The 20,824-nt window shown below is 50.8% G+C and overlaps 1 protein-coding gene across 1 annotated transcript in view; it reads left to right on the forward strand.

Annotated features, from left to right (window-relative positions):
• Positions 1-3,151: 3,151 nt before the first annotated feature.
• The window catches only part of PPP2R2B (protein phosphatase 2 regulatory subunit Bbeta), a 59,635-nt gene continuing 41,962 nt past the window's right edge, over positions 3,152-20,824 (forward strand). The window contains exons 1-2 of the mRNA XM_064724649.1: positions 3,152-3,321; positions 3,527-3,604. Coding sequence (XP_064580719.1) covers positions 3,312-3,321; positions 3,527-3,604 — 88 coding nt within the window. The 5' untranslated portion in view covers positions 3,152-3,311. The remainder of the gene's footprint in view (positions 3,322-3,526; positions 3,605-20,824) is intronic.

Consider the following 20,824-nt stretch of genomic DNA (forward strand, 5'->3'; position numbering starts at 1 on the left):
GCAAGGCCGGTGCCGGGGTCACGGCGCCTCCCCTGCCCGCTCGCATTCCCCTGGAAGCATCCCACGAGAAGAGAGGCACCACATTTATTGAGTAGGACAAGGAAACACCAGATGAGAGGACAGAAGGCACATCTGCAACAGCTCCTGTGAAACAGCCAACTCTGTTCCCCACTGGGCAATGGGAAAACACCGTTCTGCTTGCAGCAGAGGGGTTAATTTTCCATGGGGAACAGAGAGCCTCCTGTCCCAGAGCTGGGGCTTTGGTCTGCAATAAAAAGAGGGCACATTTAGGAAAAAAAAAATCAGCTAAACGTGTCTCCTAGTTTTCTCAAAAAATTGAACTTTTCTACTGTGCCAGCTCAGAAAGAGGAGGCATGTCCCAAGTGGGGAATTTTTTCATTCGTACTAAAAAGGAAACTCAGGGGAGTGCAGTGGTCTTTCTGTCACCCGTCATGCACAACAGCCACCACGGCTTTCCTGGCTTGAGAAATGGGAGCGCTGTGGTGGATCTCTGGTGCCTTCTAATGGACAGGAGGCACGGCTTATCCCTCTCCTCCAAGGGGCTCCTGCCACCAACCCAGACACATCCCAGCACTTAAACCCCACCTCTCCCCCGGCCTGGGCACACCTGGCAAACCCCTGGGGTCTGCAGAGGTCAGAGGGGGCAAAGCCCCTGATGGCTGCCACTGAATTAAGAAATAAGTTTTAAAAGTTTTATTCACCTTTAAAATTTTAACTATTCAGCTAACTGTACTTTTGGTTCAACTATCAAACTAATTTTTATCAACGGCTTGCAAAAACTGAGAAGTTTTGCTATACTTATGCTATGTATTTTCTGGAACCACAAGTCTTTAAAGAAGTGAAATTATACTGAGCAGCTATTACTCAGCTGCAATCTTCCATCAAACTTTAACGTTATGGTATGCCTGTAATGTGTTAGATTTCAATACCCATTGCTGGCATCTCCTGTGAATGAAGTGGGCTTGCCTTCACACACTGCCCACAGCTCCTTCTGAATAAGAATTGCCTTGCATGCTGTGCAGGTGGCTGCCAGTCCCAAAGTGTAGGTATTGATATACCTCCTTAATCAAGGTTAAAACTCACTGCAGGCTGTGCAGAGGTGTGGAGCACTGGGGCTCCCCCCTGCAGCAGGGGCTCTCCCATGACCAGGGATTAAGTGTTTTCTGGATGGGCACATCTGTCCCTGGTGCCTTATCCCCTCCACAGCGTCCCCAGCCCCTGACTCAGCACAGACGATGGCACCTGCACCCACTCTGGTCTATGCTGTGAGGTGGCTGCTTCTGAAAACAGCTTGGACATCCTTTTCACAGTGCAAACCACAGTGTTCCAGAACCTGCATTGTTAAACACACCAATCCCAGCAAGATTTCTGTGGAGTCTGAGCTCCATTTCAGAGAACACACTGAGGAATATCTTTTCCTGGCTGCAGGATGTGAAGCACTAGGATTCCTCAGCTAGAGGTCACTAGAATTTAAGGCAGGACAGGACTTCAGAATCCAAAGTGGCAGGAGGCTGGGTTGTTAACAGAGACTAACAACTTTTCATTTCAGAGAAATGGAACTCATTAGTTAACACTGGTTCATTGTCACACAAGGTGTCAATAGGTGTCATGTACTTCATTAGTGAAATTCCATCCTTAAAGCAAGAACTGGTGTGCCAAGAGAAAGAACTCCAAAAATTACAGGGCAGGTCTGCATGGTCCAGATGGAAATTTCACAAATTAAGTTAGCAATAAACCTTAAAAACCACAACAACTTTCTTTAAATCACCCATCTCCAGCATAGGAAAGGAGGGCTCAGTTACGACAGGCTTTTCCCAGCCTGGTGTCTGCAGCAGTGGAGTGTTTGTGCTCTGGAAGCCTAGGGGTAACCAGGGCTGAGAAACCCTGTCTGCTGCTGCCAGCACTGCCAGTGCCAAGCAGGAGTAACCCATCCCTGGTGTCAGTGTGGGAACCACAGTGGTGAGGACAGAGCAAACCCATCAGAGACTGTTGGGCAGAAAATGTATTGATCAGCAGTGTTTATGAGAGCGAAGATGTGAGACAGAGCCCTGCAAACTGCCCAGGTGTGAGACTCACTGTCACTCTTACCAGTTTCTGCCCAAGCTGCAGGAAGCACCACAGAGCCTCTGGAAAATGGCCATCTCCTCATTGTTTAGATGCAGCATTTAATCCTCACCCTCCCCCTTTCATACCCTTGAAGCTTCATCTTTTCCTTGTATTTGGCTTGAATAATCCAATAAAGCTCACTCTTGACTGGGTACCTTTTGTGTATTCCAGATGATTACATTACTTCTTATACATACCTGTATTAATATACAAAAACCTAAATAAAATCAGACAGAAATCTCACAAAGACATCCAGTTAGGCTACAGTATCGTCCATATAGCTTGGTCGTATCCCCTGCTGGACATTGTCTCCCAAGGCCATGTTTTCCTTTTCTTTTGCAGAGAAGTAACAAGTCTGTGTCTCCATGGCATGGCCCCACCTGCCAACATGTCACACCTGCCAACTGTGAAATACCTGCATTTTCTGTTACACATTTCACCTGTGTGTAAAACAGCTGAGATGAAATTTACTGGTCCTTGTGGTACCATTTTCCTGCTTTCCTCAGGCCTGGAAATTCTTTGAGGTAAAATGTGTGCTAGGATGAAAAGAAACAAGTTGGCCTTTGAGGCAGTGGATTTTTTGTGGAACAGTGAAAACTATGTTACAGAAAGGGAAATTCTGCTGAGCTGTCAAGAAACAAGGAGCATTGGTAGATGAAATCCTAAATTCTCTCAGAGTCTTAACACAGAGTGTTGCTGCAGCAGCAAACACAGTTGAAAGCACTACAGCTTAATAACATGCCTTTCAATGGAAATGTCTGTAGTAATCATTTAAGTGCAGTTATCAGGCACTTGTGATTGCAGGCAGATTTTGAGGAAAGTGTTATAATGTGTTGTAAAGCAGCTCCATGCTGCTTGGGTTCATTGCCCAGAGCTACTGACCACAAACGTGAAAAAAAATTCTTGTGGTTGTAGGAGCAGTTCCTTTTTTCTGTTTCACTCCTTTGAGTGTGCTGGGAATGACTGGAGCATCAGTGTCATTGGTATTCTGACAGAGGAGGCTGTGACAAAGACCATGGCTGCAGAGCTCCTGACTCCTGCGCTGTGCCAGGGATGTGCAGGGGACTGGCTCTGGCGGCGCCGCTCCCCACAGCCCTGCCATGCACGGGGGAACAGAGGCTCATTCATAAGGAGGCACGATGCTCCTGGCTCTGCAGTGCTAGCTTTGCACGCTGCATGGAACTATGACACCGGGTGAGCAGATATAGATCTCCGTGCAGAGACCGCGTGTGCTTGCGTGTGCATGTGTGTGCTTGCGTGTGCATGTGTGTGCATGTGTGTGCTTGCGTGTGCATGTGTGTGCTTGCGTGTGCATGTGTGTGCCTGAACATCCATTTAAAAAGGACAAGCTACATACCAATGGGATTGTATCTTCTTTCTGAATGTGTTTTCCTGGCAGGATTTGGAAGCCTCATGCAGGATGTGCTCTGGTGCTTCAGTCAAGTCAAAGGAGCCATAGATGCTGGGGTGACAGAATGTAAGTTTATTTTTCCTTTTGTTGCTGTGACCAAAATAACTTGTCACATACATCTTGCCCAGCTGGTGTGCAGGGAGGTCGTTTGTGTGCTGTTGGGAGCTGCTGGCACAGAGCTAAGCCACGCTCCTTGGTTTCTGCCCTCTTTATGTACTTGTGCATCTGAAAGAGATGGGCCTCCTAAATTAGCTATTGATCCAAGAATTCATTTGAAGGCATTACAGCTTAATCATATCAATAGCCTTTGAAATAGATTTTCTTTTGGTTTTCAGCTGTTATTTAGAGTTTTTCAGGGAATTATGAGACAGCTTCTGCCACTGTAACCTTTACCAGAATCAATTCTGGAACTGAGAGGGACTATTGGACACTCTCCTTATATTTTGTTGTGGTTGTTGAAATGTGATGACTTTTTAAAAAGCACAGTCTTGTGGGACCAAGAGAACTGAGTTGGCCCAGGGCTGTGAGAGCAGAGCTCTGCCTTCTCCTGCCTGGAGCACTGTCACCTGTCCTGCTGTCCTGCTTCAGAGCAGCTCTGTCACGCTGCTCTTGCAGGAGAGGGTTTCAGTCTGTAATCCCTAGAGATTACAGTGGGGCACAACACTCTGAAGAATATCTAAAAATTTATTAAATCTCTAGAGAAAAACACCATTGTAGTGATTAAATCAAAAATTTTTTTTACTCATGTTTTGTTTTGTTGTTTTGGGTTTTTAAAAATTATTTACAAGGGTTTTGAGCTTTTACTGTAGAATCTGCAGATCACTGTAACTTGTCAGGAGTACTTGTTTGCCAATTCAGGATTAATGAATGTTAGGTTGCCTCTCTTGCTCTCGATTATTTTCTTGATATAACCACTTATCAGCTGAGGTCTGTAAGCTTTTTTTTTTTTTTTTACCACTAGAGATTTAGTGGATGAACCCAGAGGCACGATGGCAGGAAAGGACTCCTGCAATTTTTTTCTTGGGGTAATCTGGGCTCACAGAACAGTAAAGGTTGATGAATAATACTTAAAAGCTGTATTCAGTAAAACTGGTAATGAAAAGGTGATGCCGTTGGTGCATTCGACCTGAACAGGCACAAACAGCATGGCCATGGCTGAGGAGGAAGCTCACACAAGGGTTACACTGGGATGGGCTTTGGTTCTTGAGCTGGTTTGTGTTGGTGTGTGAGCGCGCATGTGTATAGGTACTAATGTGTGTACATGAATTAACTCATAAGTGTGGTATTACAGATGCCCCACCTTCATCACTAGTTTATCCATAACTTGTTGCTATTATGTTAACCTTTGCAACACATTTTTGACCTTCAGAACTCTTGGTAATATCCAGGCATCCTGAACTTGCACAAAGTGATTTCTTCAGTGACTAGGAAGCACACAGTTGTGTATGGCCAGGTGAGAAGAGATGTTGCTATATTTAAAATGCTCTGTGTCTTTGAATGTAGCAGAGCCTAACTCCTTCAGCAGAACGGACTGTCATTCTGGCTTTCAAATGATACTTCAAATGCTGCCAACAATAATTCTGCATTAATTTTGTGGTAATTTTGTGCTCTTATCTGCACAGAAGCCACACAAACAGATCTACATAAACCATCTCATTTTGTTCTTTCCTTGTTTCTTGCTTTAACTTGGAGAATGGTGTCACAGCCTGTGGTACTTGTCCAGATGAAACCAGGGGTGTAATGGATCCTTTAACTGAAGCAAGTGTGGGGATGAATGAACTCCCTTGTGCATAGATGGGAGGCCTGAGACATCTTTCAGCTGCTCAAACACTGATTTCAGTGTTAAATGTGAAGTACATGATGTTGCTGACTACCATTGTCATATCACAGCGCTTTCAACTACATTTCAATACCGCCAAAAGCAAACAAGTTTTTGAGATCTCCCCTTATTCTGATGTATTGACTATTAGGAGTCTAGTGTAGAAAACGGATTAGAGCGAACTTTAGAGGTGGAACCTCCTCGAGGCCGGTGCGGTGCGGGGCGGCTCGCTCGGCTCCGGCCGTGCGGCAGTGCCAGGACACGCGTCCGTGCGGCCGGCGCCGCTGCTCGGGGGTGCGTTCCCGGGGCGATGCGGGCCCGGGCCGATGCGCTGCTCGGGGGTGCGTTCCCGGGGCGATGCGCTGCTCGGATGTGCGTTCCCGGGGCGATGCGGGCCCGGGGCGGTGCGGCCTGCGCGGCCCCGACGGCGGCTCCGGGGCCCGGGGACGCTGCGGCGGAGCGGGGCCGGCCGGGCCCGGGGCTCTGCGGCTCCCGGCGGGCCGGGCGCGGGCCCGGGGGTGTGTTCGCGGGCGGGACGGGCTTACTCAGCGCTCCCGGCCGCGCCGCACCCGCTCCGCTCCGCTCGGGCAGCAGCGGGACCGGCCCTCCCGCCCGGCAGCCCCGCCGCTCCGCGCGGCCCGGGGCGCCGCTGTCCCGCCGGTACCGGGCGGTGCCGTAGCTCGGCCCGGCGCGGAAGATGAAATGCCTGTCGCGGTACCTCCCGTACCTGCTCCGGCCGCACGGCGCGCTCCGCTCCGCCAGCTGCCACGCGCAAGGTACGCGGGCGCGGGGGGAGCGGCGGTGATGCTGCTGCACGGCCGCGGGTGCGGGGGGTTTGTAGATGTGGCTTTAAATGCATCCGGATATTCCCGAGGAAACGGAACACTCCTGCCATGCCCTGCCCGCCTCCGGGCAGCCGAGCCCTCCGCAGTCAGCAGAGCGTGTTTCCCGGTCTTGGCGAAACAGCTCTGCAGCAATTCGGGAAAAGGGAAGTGTTCGCAGCAGCGTTTCAACTTTGCATTTCCATCGTAGGAATGCAAAGCAGCGGGGCTGTGCTTGCCGAGACTTCCGTGGGACTCTCGCAGCGGAGAGCCCGTTCTTGCGGATTCATCCCCGTGTGACGCGGGGTGAGCGCTGTCGGACGGGTCTGCGGATCATCCGCAGGCACCAAACAGCTCCGTGGGATTTACATTCCCGGCACTGCTGCTCCCCGATTTCCTCATTTGCCCTAAACAAAATCAGTTAGTGATGAAAACCTTCACCCTGTCACCCAGTTTTCTGCAGACCCATCAGTCTGTGAACGCGCTGAGTTGCCAACCTGACCCAAGAGGGAAATCCAGGTGAACGCTGGAGGGAAGTTTGGCTGAGGGTGTGGAACGGAAGGGGCAGGCAAGGAGCACTTGGCAGCAGACGATCACACTCCAGGCTAAGTCATTACAGCTACTCGGGCTGCTGTAGTTCAATCCAAGCAGACAGTATAAACTTTTTTGTTTTAAAGTTTCTCTGAAGTTCTAAGCAGATCAAATTATCCAAATAGATATCTGACTCTTAACTTCTTTCTTTGAGAATTTTCCTGAAGATTTCTTTTGTTTTCACGTTGACTTTATCCGAAGGTACAGTTCCTTAAGATATCCTGAACAAGTCACTTCTCAATTATTGTACATGAACAAGTAACTCAGTGGAAAAGGACGCCTGTGTGCTGCTTAAAGGGAGGTCCTATGACAGGACTGAGGGGGAAAAAAAGGAGTTAAAAAATGTCACACTGGTGCTACTCATTCTTCTCCATAGCAAGAAATATAGACAGAATGAAACTTGAACAGCACTCTTAGGCCATGATTAGATGCATATGATAAACTTGGGGTAAAACTGAGGTCTGGAGAGTTTAAAGGAACCTGTTCCACCCTAACTCATTAGCAAAATCAAAAAGAGAGACCAGGTCAGAGCTGCTTGCCTGAAAAGGCAGTTTAATAAATAGTTTTTAAAAACCCGGTGGGGTAAATATTCTGTATTTGGCAATGAATGTTTCTTTGAAGGCCTCTGGAGAACGGCTGGCCCGGTGCCGAGGCTCTGCCCGGGCTGCAGCTGCAGGGACACAGGGCAGGGACTGTGCAGGGAGGGCGAGCCCGGCCGGGGACACGGAGCCCTTGTCCTCGGGCTGCAGCACCCCGAGAGAGGGCACGGCCTCCAGGGTGTCCCGGGCCGCCAGGACGGGCCGTGCCCGCTGGCCAGGCCGTGCCCGCTTGCCAGGCTGTGCCCGCTGCCTGGGCCGTGCCCTCTGACTGGGCCGTGCCCTCTGACTGGGCCGTGCCCTCTGACTGGGCCGTGCCCTCTGGCCAGGCCGTGCCCACTGCTGCTGCCTGGGCCGTGCCCTCTGACTGGGCCGTGCCCGCTGGCCAGGCCGTGCCCGCTGCCTGGGCCGTGCCCGCTGCCTGGGCCGTGCCCTCTGGCCAGGCCTTGCCCACTGCTGCTGCCTGAGCAGTGCCCGCTGCCTTGACTGTGCCCGCTGGCTGGCTGGTGCCCTCTGACTGGGCCGTGCCCACTGTCCGGGCCGTGCCTGCTGCCCGGGCTGTGCCCGCTGCCTGGGTGCCAGCGCGGTGCCCGGAACGCGGCTGGCAGAGCAGCTCGGCTGGCAGAGCAGCTTGGCCGGCCCTGGGCTGCTCTCCTCCCGCCCGCGGTCCAGGTCTGCCGGCAGCACTTGGAACAGAATTTACATTTGATCTTCAGAAATTACATGAGCTTCCAAATTACACCCCGAATGTCAGGAGGGCAGCACAGGTGAATTCTGATCCCTACTGCTTGGTAAGTCACAGCAACTCCCCTGTCATCTTTTGAGTAGCTCCTGTGTCTTTTCCTGTTTGGAAGTTATGATAATTTCCAGAATATTTGGGTAGTAGTAGCCTGGCCCACAAATGCTCCAAAGAGTGGAGCGATGCCTGCATTTCAGTAGCCCTGAGGTAACTCTGTTTGTTTTCTCTGAAGCTTTTTACAACTTTCTGTTTTTTCACATTTCTCAGTTTGTGTCTAGGCTCTGAAGCAGCCTTTTAGGAGGTTCCAGTGGAGGTGACATGAAAGCTGGGATGTTCAGTTGCTTATGTTAGAGCTGATACTAAAGCTTAGCTCAAAGGTGCCCTTAAGCTAGATGGTGAGCTTTGTAGGGGTCTTTAAGATGAAAGCTCACCCAGAGGCACCTTAAAACTAAGCTCTTTACCTTAGGGGCACCTCTAGGCTAGGCTTTTGGCCTTTTAAATGCTTTGAGTGAGGCATGTAAAAAGTAATAATTATTTCCTCCTATGCTCCAGACAGCAGATTCCTCCCTGGGTAACCCCAGGAAGTGCGGTCAGGTTTCAGTGGGGTCAGTAGGGCAGGCCAATTAAGGACATGAAGGAAGGTTCTGCCTGGGAACTGTTTCAAATGCGCCCCAAAGCTCCTGGTCCTGGTGCCAGCTCGGAGCTGGGATGGAGCTGGCTGGGGCCGACAGGCTGCTCAGGCCTGGCACAGAGCAAACCTCTGTCCACAAGCACGAGAGCCCTCACACAAAACCCTTCACCTGGAGTGGACCTAAAATAGTCAATTTTCTGGTTTGGAGACTTTGCCTTTGTTTTTATGATGTCTATTACACTTACCACCAGGTTGTCAGTTTTGTTGTTGCTCTGTTGACCACAAGTGGGTTTATTTTCCTAGTGAGTCATTCCAACCTGAGTTAATCAGACACCAGCAGCTGTGAGCTTCGTGGAAGTCCTTATGACTGGAGAGAAAACCACAGAAATTGAGTTTACAGCAGACCTAATTTTACAGGATGGTGTGTGAATTAGAGGAACAGTGTGATTGCAAAAGCATGCAAATATAGTTTGGTATAATTAATAGTCTATAATTACATGAAGAGAGGCCATTAGTGTAAGGCTGATGGAGAACACTGAGTTAAGATTGAGTTTTCTGTGATGATTACATATCCTGATTTAGCTATTTTGCAGTTTCTCTTTCTGAATGCTGCATCAACCCTTGCTTTTGAGTGAATGTCAGACTGGCTCTAATTTCAGGTCTCACATTTATCAGGACACGCACCACATGCAAGAGTCCAACTGCCTGGTCAGTTCATTCCCTGATAGCAAATGAGGTTAATTCTCTGTGGCCACAAAGAACTGGACTGTGGCTAGGGGGAAAATGGCTAATTCCCTATCCCAAATACAAGGCACAGTGTCAAACTGAAGCAGACTGGAAATTATTGCTTCTCCCAGTGATCTTAAGGGCTTGTTTCTGTGATACCCATTCCTTTTCTTTATGTCTGCTTGCCCGAGGGGGGATCCAGAGCACGGCCCCGTTGCTGTGGCAGGGCCTGGCGTGAGGCAGGGGCTGTGCCACAGCAGGGGCAGGACAGGTGCAGGTGATCCTTGGGCTGCTTTAACTGGGGACACGAGGAGCTGTGTCCTGACAGGACGTGGTGGGGAGCTCCCATGCCACAGGTGCTGCTCAGAGCACGATGGGATGCCCAACCCACAGCCTCAGGCTCAGGTGCTGGTGCAGGTAGGTCTGTTTTCTCCATTGGGGATGATCAGTGCACCTGTACTTTTGTTGTGGTGACTCAGGAGCTGGAATCACCTCTCCTTGGCTGCACTGATTGCATTTCCCTTGTGCTTCTCCTTATTCTGCCCATATCAAGGATTTTTACCAAAAAATGACTTTTTTTTTTTTTTTTTTGTGTCTGTTGCTGCTCCTTGTACGAGCAGGTTCCATAGCCATATGAACATTGGACTGTGAGCTGGGAGCTCATGTGAAAGCCAGATAAACAGGAACAGAGGTCTGTGATCCCACTGTTCTCTCATCAGTTCAGGATGGAATTCTTAAATTCTTAAGAGTGGCATTTCGAAACCTTTTAATGCCACATAAAATTGCTTTGTGTCTTTAAGAGAGCTCTGATAGTATAATCATTTTTTTATTGAGGCCATGATCCCTCACATGATTTTACACTGCTGTAAGTTTACAGCCAGAAGTGATAAAACTCTGCTTAAACAGATGTTTTTAAAGGAGGAAAAAGTAAAAATCCTGGTAGCTCCTAGGCTCAGACATGGCCTGATGTGGAAATCAGCTTTAATTTTTTCAAAAGTCTGTGCTTTTTGCAGCTATTTCCCAGGCTCATGACCTCGTTTGTGTTCTCTCAAAGCTGTTGGGTAGAGAATGGGGTTGAATTTGTTTTGAGTCGTGGGTGCGAGACTGTTTTAAACAAATTAATGTTCACGTTCCCCTGAGACCCTCTGAGTGAGAGAGGGAGCATTGCTGAGGGCATCGTTGGGGGGTTCTCCTGGGGTGGGCAGTGGGTAAGGCCGGCCCCGCCCCGCCGGCCCCGCCCCCTGCCCCGCCCCTCCTGCCCCGCCCCCTGCCCCGCCCCGCCGGCCCCGCCCCCTGCCCCGCCCCGCCGGCCACGCCCCCCTGCGCTCCCGTCGGCGGCCGCGCGGGGGCGCTCTCGGTGCCCGCGGGATCCCGGTGCTCGGGGAGTGCCGGTGCTCGGGGGGTCCCGGTGTCCGGGGCGGTCCCGGTGCTCTCGGGATCTCTGTGCCGGGGAGCGCCGACAGCCTCGGCGGGCGGGCGGGCGGAGTTCTCCGGGCAGAGCCGCCCCCCGGCCGACGGCGGCAGCGGCGCGTCCCGGTGCACGCCTGCCGTGGGAGCTGCGGCCGCTGCGCCTCCGTCCGTTCGCCTCTCCCCGCGGGGTCTGACCCCTCCGGACCTGACATCGCTCCGGGATGCTCGGGTGGCCCCGCCGCGGCCCGCTCCGACCGGCGCTGACCCGCGAGACGAGCGCTCGACTTTGATGACACGAAATGTCGCTGACGGATTTTTTTTCTCAAAAATACTTTTAGTTGTGAGTGCTCCATCCTGGCGTTGGAGGATTTTGAAAATTATTTTTCTTCTCCCCCAGTCTGTGTCGGGATGCTGCTCCCCACACCTCTCCCTCTGATCCAATTCCTGTGTGACCATCGGCCTCTGCAGGCTTCCTGGGGCTCAGACTCCCTGCAATTTTCCGTGTCGAAGGGCTCCAACAAAAGCATAAGCTGAATTATAAGCACATTTCCAAGATATCTCTGGAGATATTTCCATTCTGTGACTGTATTTTCCTCGCTACAGATGGGTTCAGCTGTAGCTTCCCAGCGTTCCCCTGTTGTCTATATTTAGTTAGTGCTTAAATCAGCACAAAGGTGCCTTCTGTCATCCCTCCCACTCGGAAGGGACCTGATGGAGGTTGCAGGGAAATGCTTCAGAGCGAGAGGGAAGAGCAGCTGGCGGGGGCTGAGCTTCAGAGCAGATCTCGGGCTGCGGCTGCCTTTAATGGAGTTATTTTAGGCACTTGTGGGGAAGGCAGGATGCTGAGCGTGGTGTGGTCAGCATGACCCACCAATAGGAAGAACCAGGGAAATTGTCTCTGTTGTCCCTGCCACGGGCAGCTTTGTCTATCGGTGGAACTGCTGGAACCATTCTCCTGCCCAGGGCCGGGTCCAAGGGCGCCCATTTACCTCAGCATCAGGGGCTGCATTTGGCACGGCCACGGGCACAGCTCAGTGTCTCTGATCAGACCCACAGATGTGTTTAGCTGCTGTACTGGCTCTGTAGAGCAGATGGGAAATACCCAGCAACAGCCTGCAGCCCCTTGGGTTCTGGGTGCCATCTCTACCAAGCCCACCCAGGACTGTCACAGGTCACCACATGGAGGGTCACAGGGCCACACGTGGGACTCAATGACAACATTAAAAAACCCGATAGTTTGAGATTTAACCGTTTTTTCCTCTGCAGGCAGCTTTGCAAAACAAGATCCCCAAAAAGGTCTCTGAAATTCCTCAGATATGGTGCTGTGGTGGAGCTGTGCAGGGGTGCTTGCTGTACATGAGATGCTGCTCTTACAGTGAACTCCTTGTGTTACTCCAGCCACTCGACAAACCATGTTTGATACTACAGTCTAAATAATTTTCTGACATGGATTATAAAAGAAAGCCAGGCTGTCAGAGGCTGATTTGGCTATATTTGGGGAATAAACACCCAGCTTTGTAAAGCCATATGGCGGATTTATTCGCAATCAGCAGTTCCTTTCAAATGCAAGTTCATGTCATTTAGTAATACATTTTCCAGCATACAGCTCAGCACTCTGTCCCTCTGTTTCCTCTTGCAGCGTGTGCTCTGGGAGCGGTCAGCTGGCTGCAGCCACGGGCCACCTCCTGTCTCAGCAATGCACACTCAGCACTATAATTAAGCACTTACATTAGTGAGTTCTTACCAGCTCCTGTGGATTTCATCAGCAGTTTTTGTCCCTGCTCGTTTCCAGTGCTGCTGGCTGCTATTTTACTTTCTGTGCAGTGTTGCACAGCAGTGCAACTTTTGCCTTGGGTTCTTCTGGAAACGGGGCTGTAAGACCCTGCATGGAAAGTGTGTCTGGGCAGCTGTCAGAGCCACTCTCCTGCACAGCCTCACCTGCCTGTCCTGGCCAGCTCGGGGCTGGGGGTCTCAGAGGCACCGGCTCTGTGGGGACGGGGATGGGGGACATCCTCCTTGTGCTCAGTGGGCTGGGGCACTCACAGCCCGAGGGAGGGGCTCTGTGTCCGCAGCCGGTGCCAGAGATGCTGGGCAGCAGCTCCTGGTGAGGCTCACAGGCAGGCAGGTGTGCTGGGCACCTGGCCAGGGCACAGCCCGTGCCCATCATGGCTCTGGGCTTTGTGGAGGGCTGAGGGCTCGAGTGGCTGCTCCCCGAGCTGGGGCAGCCCGAGTCCCCAGCATGGGGCCCTGGGGGACTTCAGGACAGCCACCAGCTTGAAGATCTGGAGCTCTGCAGCTTGTGGGTGGGCAAAGTCAGGAGTTGCTGGGAGGTGCTCATTTCCACGGGATGAAGGATGGCAGCGCCAATTCCTGGCGCAGGTCCAGGCCCTAGGAAGGTGCAGAGCAAGGAGCAAGGCCTGGCCCTGTGTGGGCTGAGCAGGGCCTGCCCAGGGCTGTTGTGTGCTGCCAGGGCTGTCCTGTGCCTTCCCTGAAGGCAAACGGTTCCCCACAGTTCCCCGTGTTTTTCTGAGGGTTCTGTGCCCTGACTGTGCACATGCACAGCTGCACAGCAAAGGCATTGCCTGCAGAATTACACTCCCCTGCTGCTTGGGCTGCCCTGAAATCTTCTTCTCCTTTTTGTGCTGGCTTTGTAATTTCTCAAGGGTAGTTGTCCTTGAGAGGAAAGATATTTCAGGTTTGCTGTGCTTGACCTCAATCCCCGTGTTGTTGAAACTTAAAAGCCGTAAAATTCACACTGATGAATTTTCACGTGTGACTCTGTGAAGGCTACAGAGAATGTTTTTTATGGACTGTCATGCCCATATTTTTCTGACACCCATTTTTGGAGGGCAGGAATGAGGGCAACCTTGCTGTTACATCTTTGACATTCTGTTCCCATAGATTTGGGTCTCAGGAAATGAAGCACCAGAGCACCTTTATCAAAGCCCATTGGCCAAAGATGTGTATGGTGGTGGTGGATAGGTCTAAAACAGACTCTGCAGTCAGCTGGATGAAAAGTGACCCTTCCTTGTAAGTTAAGGCAGGTTGGAGTGGAAGGGCTGAGCGAGCTGAGGTGGGAAGTGCTGGGGGGGAGCTGGGGGTCCAGGAGCTGCCAGGGGAGTGCCCATGGTTCGTGTGGGGTGCTCTGCCCTCTGCCCAGGATATCCTGTTGTGGCTGTGCTCTGTGTGCTCTGCCCAGGGGCAGAGGGAGCTGCTGATGTGGGTGACCTCCTGTGAAATGCACTGTTCAGCTCTTTGTAAGAGCACCGGCACTTGCTCCAAGTCAGCAATCCAGGTAGGAGTGCTGCGAGCTGGCAGCAGCAGCTGCAGGGAGTGAGGGATGGGTGGGCAGCATTCCGTGGGCTGGGTGTCCACACAACACAGCATGCATGGACAGTGCTCATGATAATGATTCAATTACTCTTCATGCACGGATGTTTCTGCCTTTAAATGTTCAGAAATCACTCACAAACATAACAGGAATTGAATCAGTTTTGTTATTCAATTGGATTAAAGTAGCTGTATTCCCATGTTTACGAGGGCAATTGGATTTAATGTTACTTTGCATATTGTTCCACTCTCATCTTCAGGGAAGTTGTTGTCTGTTTTAGGAAGTAATTTTTTTTTAAAGGACAATAAAATCTTAATGATCACATCATCACCTTTCAATGTAGACTTCTATGCCTAATGTCATACTGACCTCATTGCTGATGTTGTTATGTGAACAGGAAAAAGGAAAAAGCCTTGGGAAAGGCCTGTGTGTGTTCCAGTGTGCTGCAGCCCATGTGCTGCTGCTTGATTCATGGCTGGGCTGGGGCTATTAGATCTCCTTCCCCCAGGCATTTTATAATCTGTTTAACATAACACAGTCATTTGTCTTGTTTGCTGACTGCGTAACAGATGGATATGTGATTTTCATAATTACTATATGAACATTAATAAGACGTGATATCTTTTATTAAGTAACAGTTTTACAGGTTTATTTTTCCAAATGACATGAGGTAGATTATATGTAGATATTAGTGACATACAAATATTAGTTTTACAGCATTTACATTCTGAGAAGTCAGGCAAACTTTTAAGGCTCCTCATAGTGTCTCTTTTTCTTTTTCCCATCCCCTGGGCTGTACTTCATGGAGATTCTTAGGTAGCACAATTGGGTTTATGTCTTGTTTATGTTTTGCTGTGTTATGTTTTCCTTAGTGTAAGGAAAGCCTAGACCATGTCCTAGGCCACCCTCTATATTTATCCTGTCAGTGCAGGTTCTTCCAGCCCGTTTCTGTCCTCGTGTGATGCTATCATCCCATTTTCCTGCTGGACATCGCCAAAAGTGGGAATCAGTGTGAGCAAGCAGGGAGGCTGTACGCCACACAGAAGGGAACGTTCCTCTCTCTGCAGCCAGGGCTGTTCTGGGAGCTGTCCCTGCTCCGTGGTGAGGAGGAGCTGCTGACGGGAGGGCAGTTTTATTGGAGGCACTGGGAGGCTGGCAGTGCCAGGCAGGGCTCCCAAAGCCACACCTGGCACTGGCACTTCACAAAGGAGGTATATTTTCATTTTGTGGTGAAGCAGCCCCTTCCGCTACCGGGGAGGGGACCAGCAGGTCCCAGGGGTGGGGACCCGGGCCAGCCCCAGTGCCACCTTTGCCAAGCTGCTGGTCTTTGCTGGAGACACCCGGAGGACCCCAGGAACGATGGGTCATGCTGGAATGCTGAATTTCAGGTGATCCCAGAGAATGGATGCTGACCTGGGGTGGGGCAGAGGGCAGGGCTGGGCAGGGCAGAGCTGGAGCTGCTCCCTGTTTGTGGCTCTGAGTCACGGAGGAGCAGTGCAAATAACTGGATTTAGGACCGTGTGCACATCAGAAGTGTTGAACAGGATCAGTGTAACACTCCCTGGCCCTCTGTCAATGCACGAGCTTGAACACAAACTCAGTTTAAGGTGACACGTTCCCTTCTTGGGCTCTCTGTTGTTTTGGATCTGCTGTAATGCATTGTACCACACCCTGATGGCTCGTGGGGCTGTGGGGGGAGAGCAGGAGCAGGGCAGCCCCCCCTGCAGCCCCCAGCCCAGCCCCTGCTCCCCAGCCTGGCCGGGCCCTGCAGGCTGGGGCACCCTCCCTGCTGTGGCTGCTGTCACTGGGGCAGCTCTGCCCTGCCTGGCACTTGCTGTGGCACTGGCCATGCCCTGGCATGGGCATCCTGGGGCACCGCAACTGCCCTGCCTGGCACCTTGGGCAGCTCTGCCCTGCCTGGCACTGGGGCAGCACTGCCCTGCCTGGCACTGGGGCAGCTCTGCCCTGCCTGGCACCTTGGGCAGCTCTGCCCTGCCTGGCACCTTGGGCAGCACTGCCCTGCTCTGGGCAGCCTGTGGGCAGCCTCTGCCCTGCTTGGCACATGGGGCACTCTGCCCTGCCTGGCACCTTGGGCAGCTCTGCCCTGCCTGGCACTGGGGCAGCTCTGCCCTGCTTGGCACTGGGGCATCACTGCCGCTGCCTGGGCACTTGCTGGGCAGGGCAGCTCTGCCCTGCTTGGGACTGGAGTGCCTGCTCACTCATTTGCCCTGCCTGGCACTGGGGCAGCACTGCCCTGCCTGGCACTGGGGCAGCTCTGCCCTGCCTGGCACTGGGGCAGCACTGCCCTGCTTGGGACATGGGGCAGCTCTGCCCTGCCTGGCACTGGGGCAGCTCTGCCCTGCCTGGCACCTGGGGCATGCACCCCACAGGAACCAGGGCCTGGTGCGATGGCCCCTTGTTATTTCCCCAGAAAATACCAGAGTCGTCTCATGCTTGGAATAATTCTGGGTTAACCAGGGCGTGCGTGAGCGGGGCTGACTCTCCAGGCTGGTTTGTCATGGGGCATTGCCCACAGATGGGGACCCCCAGCCAGGGCACCACGGGGGAGCACGGTCATTGGGGCAGCCCCTTCGCTCTTGTTGGCTTTGTGAGGTACCACTAAAGATTGACAAATTCCCGTTAATGTGGAAACAGTAGGTGAGCTGATCACTCCTGACAGGCTCTCTTGGTTCCCCAGTTCTCAGCATTGCAGCAGCAGCTGTATTTTGCTGTATCCCATTTTGCACTTTCCACCAGGCTGATTTTGGGTCACCATCCATCCTTCTGACAGTTGTGGAACTTCAGCTAATTCCTGTGCAGGTCAGGAGTGCTGCTCTGCCAGACACACAGTTTCCTTTCCTTTGGGGAGTTTACTCTGACTGATTTGCCTTTTTGCTTTCCATTTTGTAAGGCTGGCCAGGCTATGTCTGTGTGCTCCACTCTGCTGCTGGTGGGCGACATCTGAGGACAAGCACAATGATTTTTATGAGATAGTAATCCCAGCATCAGATTCCCAATGCTCTGAAACTTACTGTGTTTGGGCTGCAAGACATGGGCAGCCCTACTTTAATTTATAGCATGATTTCATTACTTTTTGATGTGGGACATACTCAATTAACTGAAGGCTGTGAAGTAATTGCAGTTTAGGAAATACAATTCACAGTGACCTGGATGTGTTTCATTGGTGAACATTCTTTCAAGTAAAATCCACCTTTGAGGCCATATGAAATTTTGCATATTAATTGCTAATTTAAGAGAATAAATACTAAATATTCATTCTTGCAAATAATATCCCAGGATATGTGGGGAAGCATCTGAGTGTCCAATGTAAATACATTACATGACAAAGTTTGCCTTTTCAGCACTCAGATTGATTCTTGTTTCTCTTTTGTTGGTTCTGATCATCAGCATAGACTGTGCTGCACTGGCTCAGATGCTCCAGTGCTGAAGCATGTGGCCTTAATCTTCAGAAGTGGCAAATCCTATTTACTGTGTAAGTATTTAAGCTAATTATATCTCTGATGTGAGGAACATGTGACAAACTGTTCACACTGTATCCTTTAAAAGACATTGATGTCTTAGACCCTCATGAAATATTCTGTGCCTCATTCCATTCTTGGCGTGTGGTATGTGCTCTGCAGTGTAATTAGCAATAGTATAACTTACTAATAATATAGAGGTAATAAGTATGTTATGGCTGGATCATCTGTAGAATAGAATAAGAAATAATTCATGGCAAGTTTTTCCTGCAAGCACCATGTTTATGTTGCTGTTGCACAGGTGCATTATATTGTTGCCGTGCAGCTGTTGCATTATAGGAGAAATCTGAGGAACAGGAACATGTCTGGGCTTTTCCAAATCGTGGCATAAAACGCTTAATAGGGAAAGACTGAAAGTGAAGAAAGCTGCTGAAATGTGGCAGAAGCTGGTCGGTCTGATGCAGGCAGGAGGGACAGCAGCTGCTCCCCAGGCCAGGCTGGTGTGTGGCAGAGCTCGTTACTGGCACGCCGTTAATCACGTACAGCCTGTACCAGCACCTGTAACTGCACGGCAGGGTCGAGGCCAAGCAGATCAATTTATCATTTGACCTTTGGGAAGCACAAGTCTTCACCTGCTTTGCATTCAATGAACTGATTCTTCCCTTTCTGCCCCGAGGCCCTGACTCTTGTTCTCCACCATATGGGAAGAGGAGGGCTGCAGCTTCTCCTCTGCATGCAACCTGGCTTCCCAATTTTCTTGATCTTGGTTTAATCTGGTAAATTATTTGCCTGCCTCCAGTCATGCTAATTAAGGTTCATATGATTGGGACTTCATCACATATGTGGGTTATGGCTTCCCCAGCTTGCTTATGTGACTTACAGGAGAAAATGTGAAAAACAAATTGGCTTAGTCAGTGAAATCCCAGTCAGGTCCTGCTGCAGGAGCACGAAGGTAGGGCTCCAGAGGAGCTATCCTTCAGTTCAACAACAGAAATAAATCTTACAAGTTTAAAAGAAATTTTGTTATCTATATTTAATGGTTAAAGGATGAGGGTATTGTTCAAAGAGTAATTAGGAAAATAGATTGAGTGCTCATGGATGGGAGAGTAAAATAAACGCCGTGAAGGAAGTTCTGTACTGAGCATAAAATTGGAAGTTTGATTCAATTATTCTTCACACACTGTTAGATCCCACAGAAAGCTGAGCATGGAACTCTTCAGGCTCTCTAATTGAAGCAAAAATCATTGGAGTGGAAAGTGTCCTGGCTCTTCAGGAGATGTCAAAGTACAGAACATGGCAGACACCTGGGGGTTTGGGAAACTGTGACAGCTACAAGCTGACCTTTGGCAAATTTAATCTGCAAATGGATTCCTGCTTAGGACAGCTAATGCTTTTAGTTATTGTAAAGGCTTGTTCCTGGATTTTAAAAAGCTGAGAATAAATGGATTTCATGATGCAGCTCCTATGCGTGTTGCATAACAAACAGGTAGCTTCTGGATCTGTTTAAATGATACGCTGTACTGAAAAACTTTGCAGAACTTATGAATAGATAAGTAGAGTCCATGCACAAAGGGGGAATGATTTTTGCTACTTAAAAAAGGAGAAGGGACTTGGCACTTGTTGAAATGAAAATACACCGAAGATGGTGCCTACTGAGAAGGAAAGGAAGGAGGTCACTGGTTGTGTTTATGGTGTTCATGGGCATTGCAGGGGCTTGTTACTCAGCTGGGCATTGCCTTTGGCATCTGGGGTCTGCTGGGAGGAGGTAATATGCTAACTATTGCTTATTCAAAGTCTTTATTTTTCCTTGGCTGAAGCTGCTCTTGCCTCTTGCAGGACACCTGCAGGTGAGTGTGGCTTGCAGGCAGTTCCTGGGGAGAGTGCTGTGGTGCAGTTTTAACCTTTCCTCTCCATCTCTCTCTTCCTGGGGAGGTCCCTGTCCTCCCCTCGGCACACAGGGCTCCAGGTGCCACTCACCTGCCCAGAGCTTTGGCCAGCCATTCTGTGCTGTGCTGCAAGCCATGGCCAGGTCCTGTGCTTCCCACAGGGAGTGAATTCACACTGGCCTGTGGCTCCCACCCACTGCAGCCAAGAGCAGCCTCAGCCTCAAATACAAGGTGTTTGCTTGACTTAAACGTGTGCCTGGTGATTGCAGCAAGTAAATCACATTGCAGTATAATTCAGTGGAGGCTTGGGCAGGGAGACTTCAGGCTTATACCTGTCTGATGAATGCTTCTGGCTTGTCACATTAGTAATCCCTGTATTAATGAGTGGCCTGTGACATGATGTGGTTGACTGACAAATCCTGAACTTATATATGCATATGAGTAAGTGCCAGAGTTCTCCAAGGCGCAGTTTTACAATGTCTTGTATCAGCCTCTGTGTGACAGAAAACATCTGGGGAGGCAGGCAGCTGTGGGCCTGGGAATTCACCTTTCCTCATAAGGCCACAATGGATAGAACAAGATTTCCCTCTCTTGCCCCTCGTCCGAGAGTACCCACACACTCCTCCAAGGGACGTGAGGTGCCTGTGTGGCACAGGGGTGATGGGTGTGCTGGGTATGTGGCACAGGTGTGGAACATGCTGTCCAAAAGATGAACATGCTGTCCAAAAGATGGACATACTGGACGTACTGGAGTCCTTGGATCCTCTTGCTCAGAGGTGCTCTCTCCTATGCTTCCCCTAGAATAAGCAGCCCCCAAGCAGGCAGTGAATCTCAGCAGAATAATAATAAATCTTGCACCTTCCCAGTGAGATTTTAATCATGATACTACAGTTGGGAGAGGAAATCAAGCTGCAGTGCACCACTGTATTCACAATGTTATCCACCATCTGCATCCTCCCGTTCCAGTAACAATTACACTCCCCACTGAGGTGGCCCTGGACTGTCAAGCAGCTCCTGTGCCGAGCTCTGCAGTTCCCCCATGGTGTGGGGGTCTCGAGGGGTGCTGGCTGGGTGGGCACACAGTGGGAAGGTGCCATGGGCCTGTGCCCATGTGTGCCAGCTCGTGCTGCACCCGGCCAGTGCCAGCACCGGTGATATTCCTGTGCACAGTGAACCAGGACAGTGCTCAGGTGGGTCTGACAGCAGTGTGGTGCAGTGGGGTGCTGTGGGGTGCTGTGGGGTGCTGTGGGGTGCTGT

Source organism: Zonotrichia leucophrys, chromosome 13 (assembly GCF_028769735.1).
Source record: "Zonotrichia leucophrys gambelii isolate GWCS_2022_RI chromosome 13, RI_Zleu_2.0, whole genome shotgun sequence".
Taxonomy (NCBI): Eukaryota; Metazoa; Chordata; class Aves; order Passeriformes; family Passerellidae; genus Zonotrichia; species Zonotrichia leucophrys.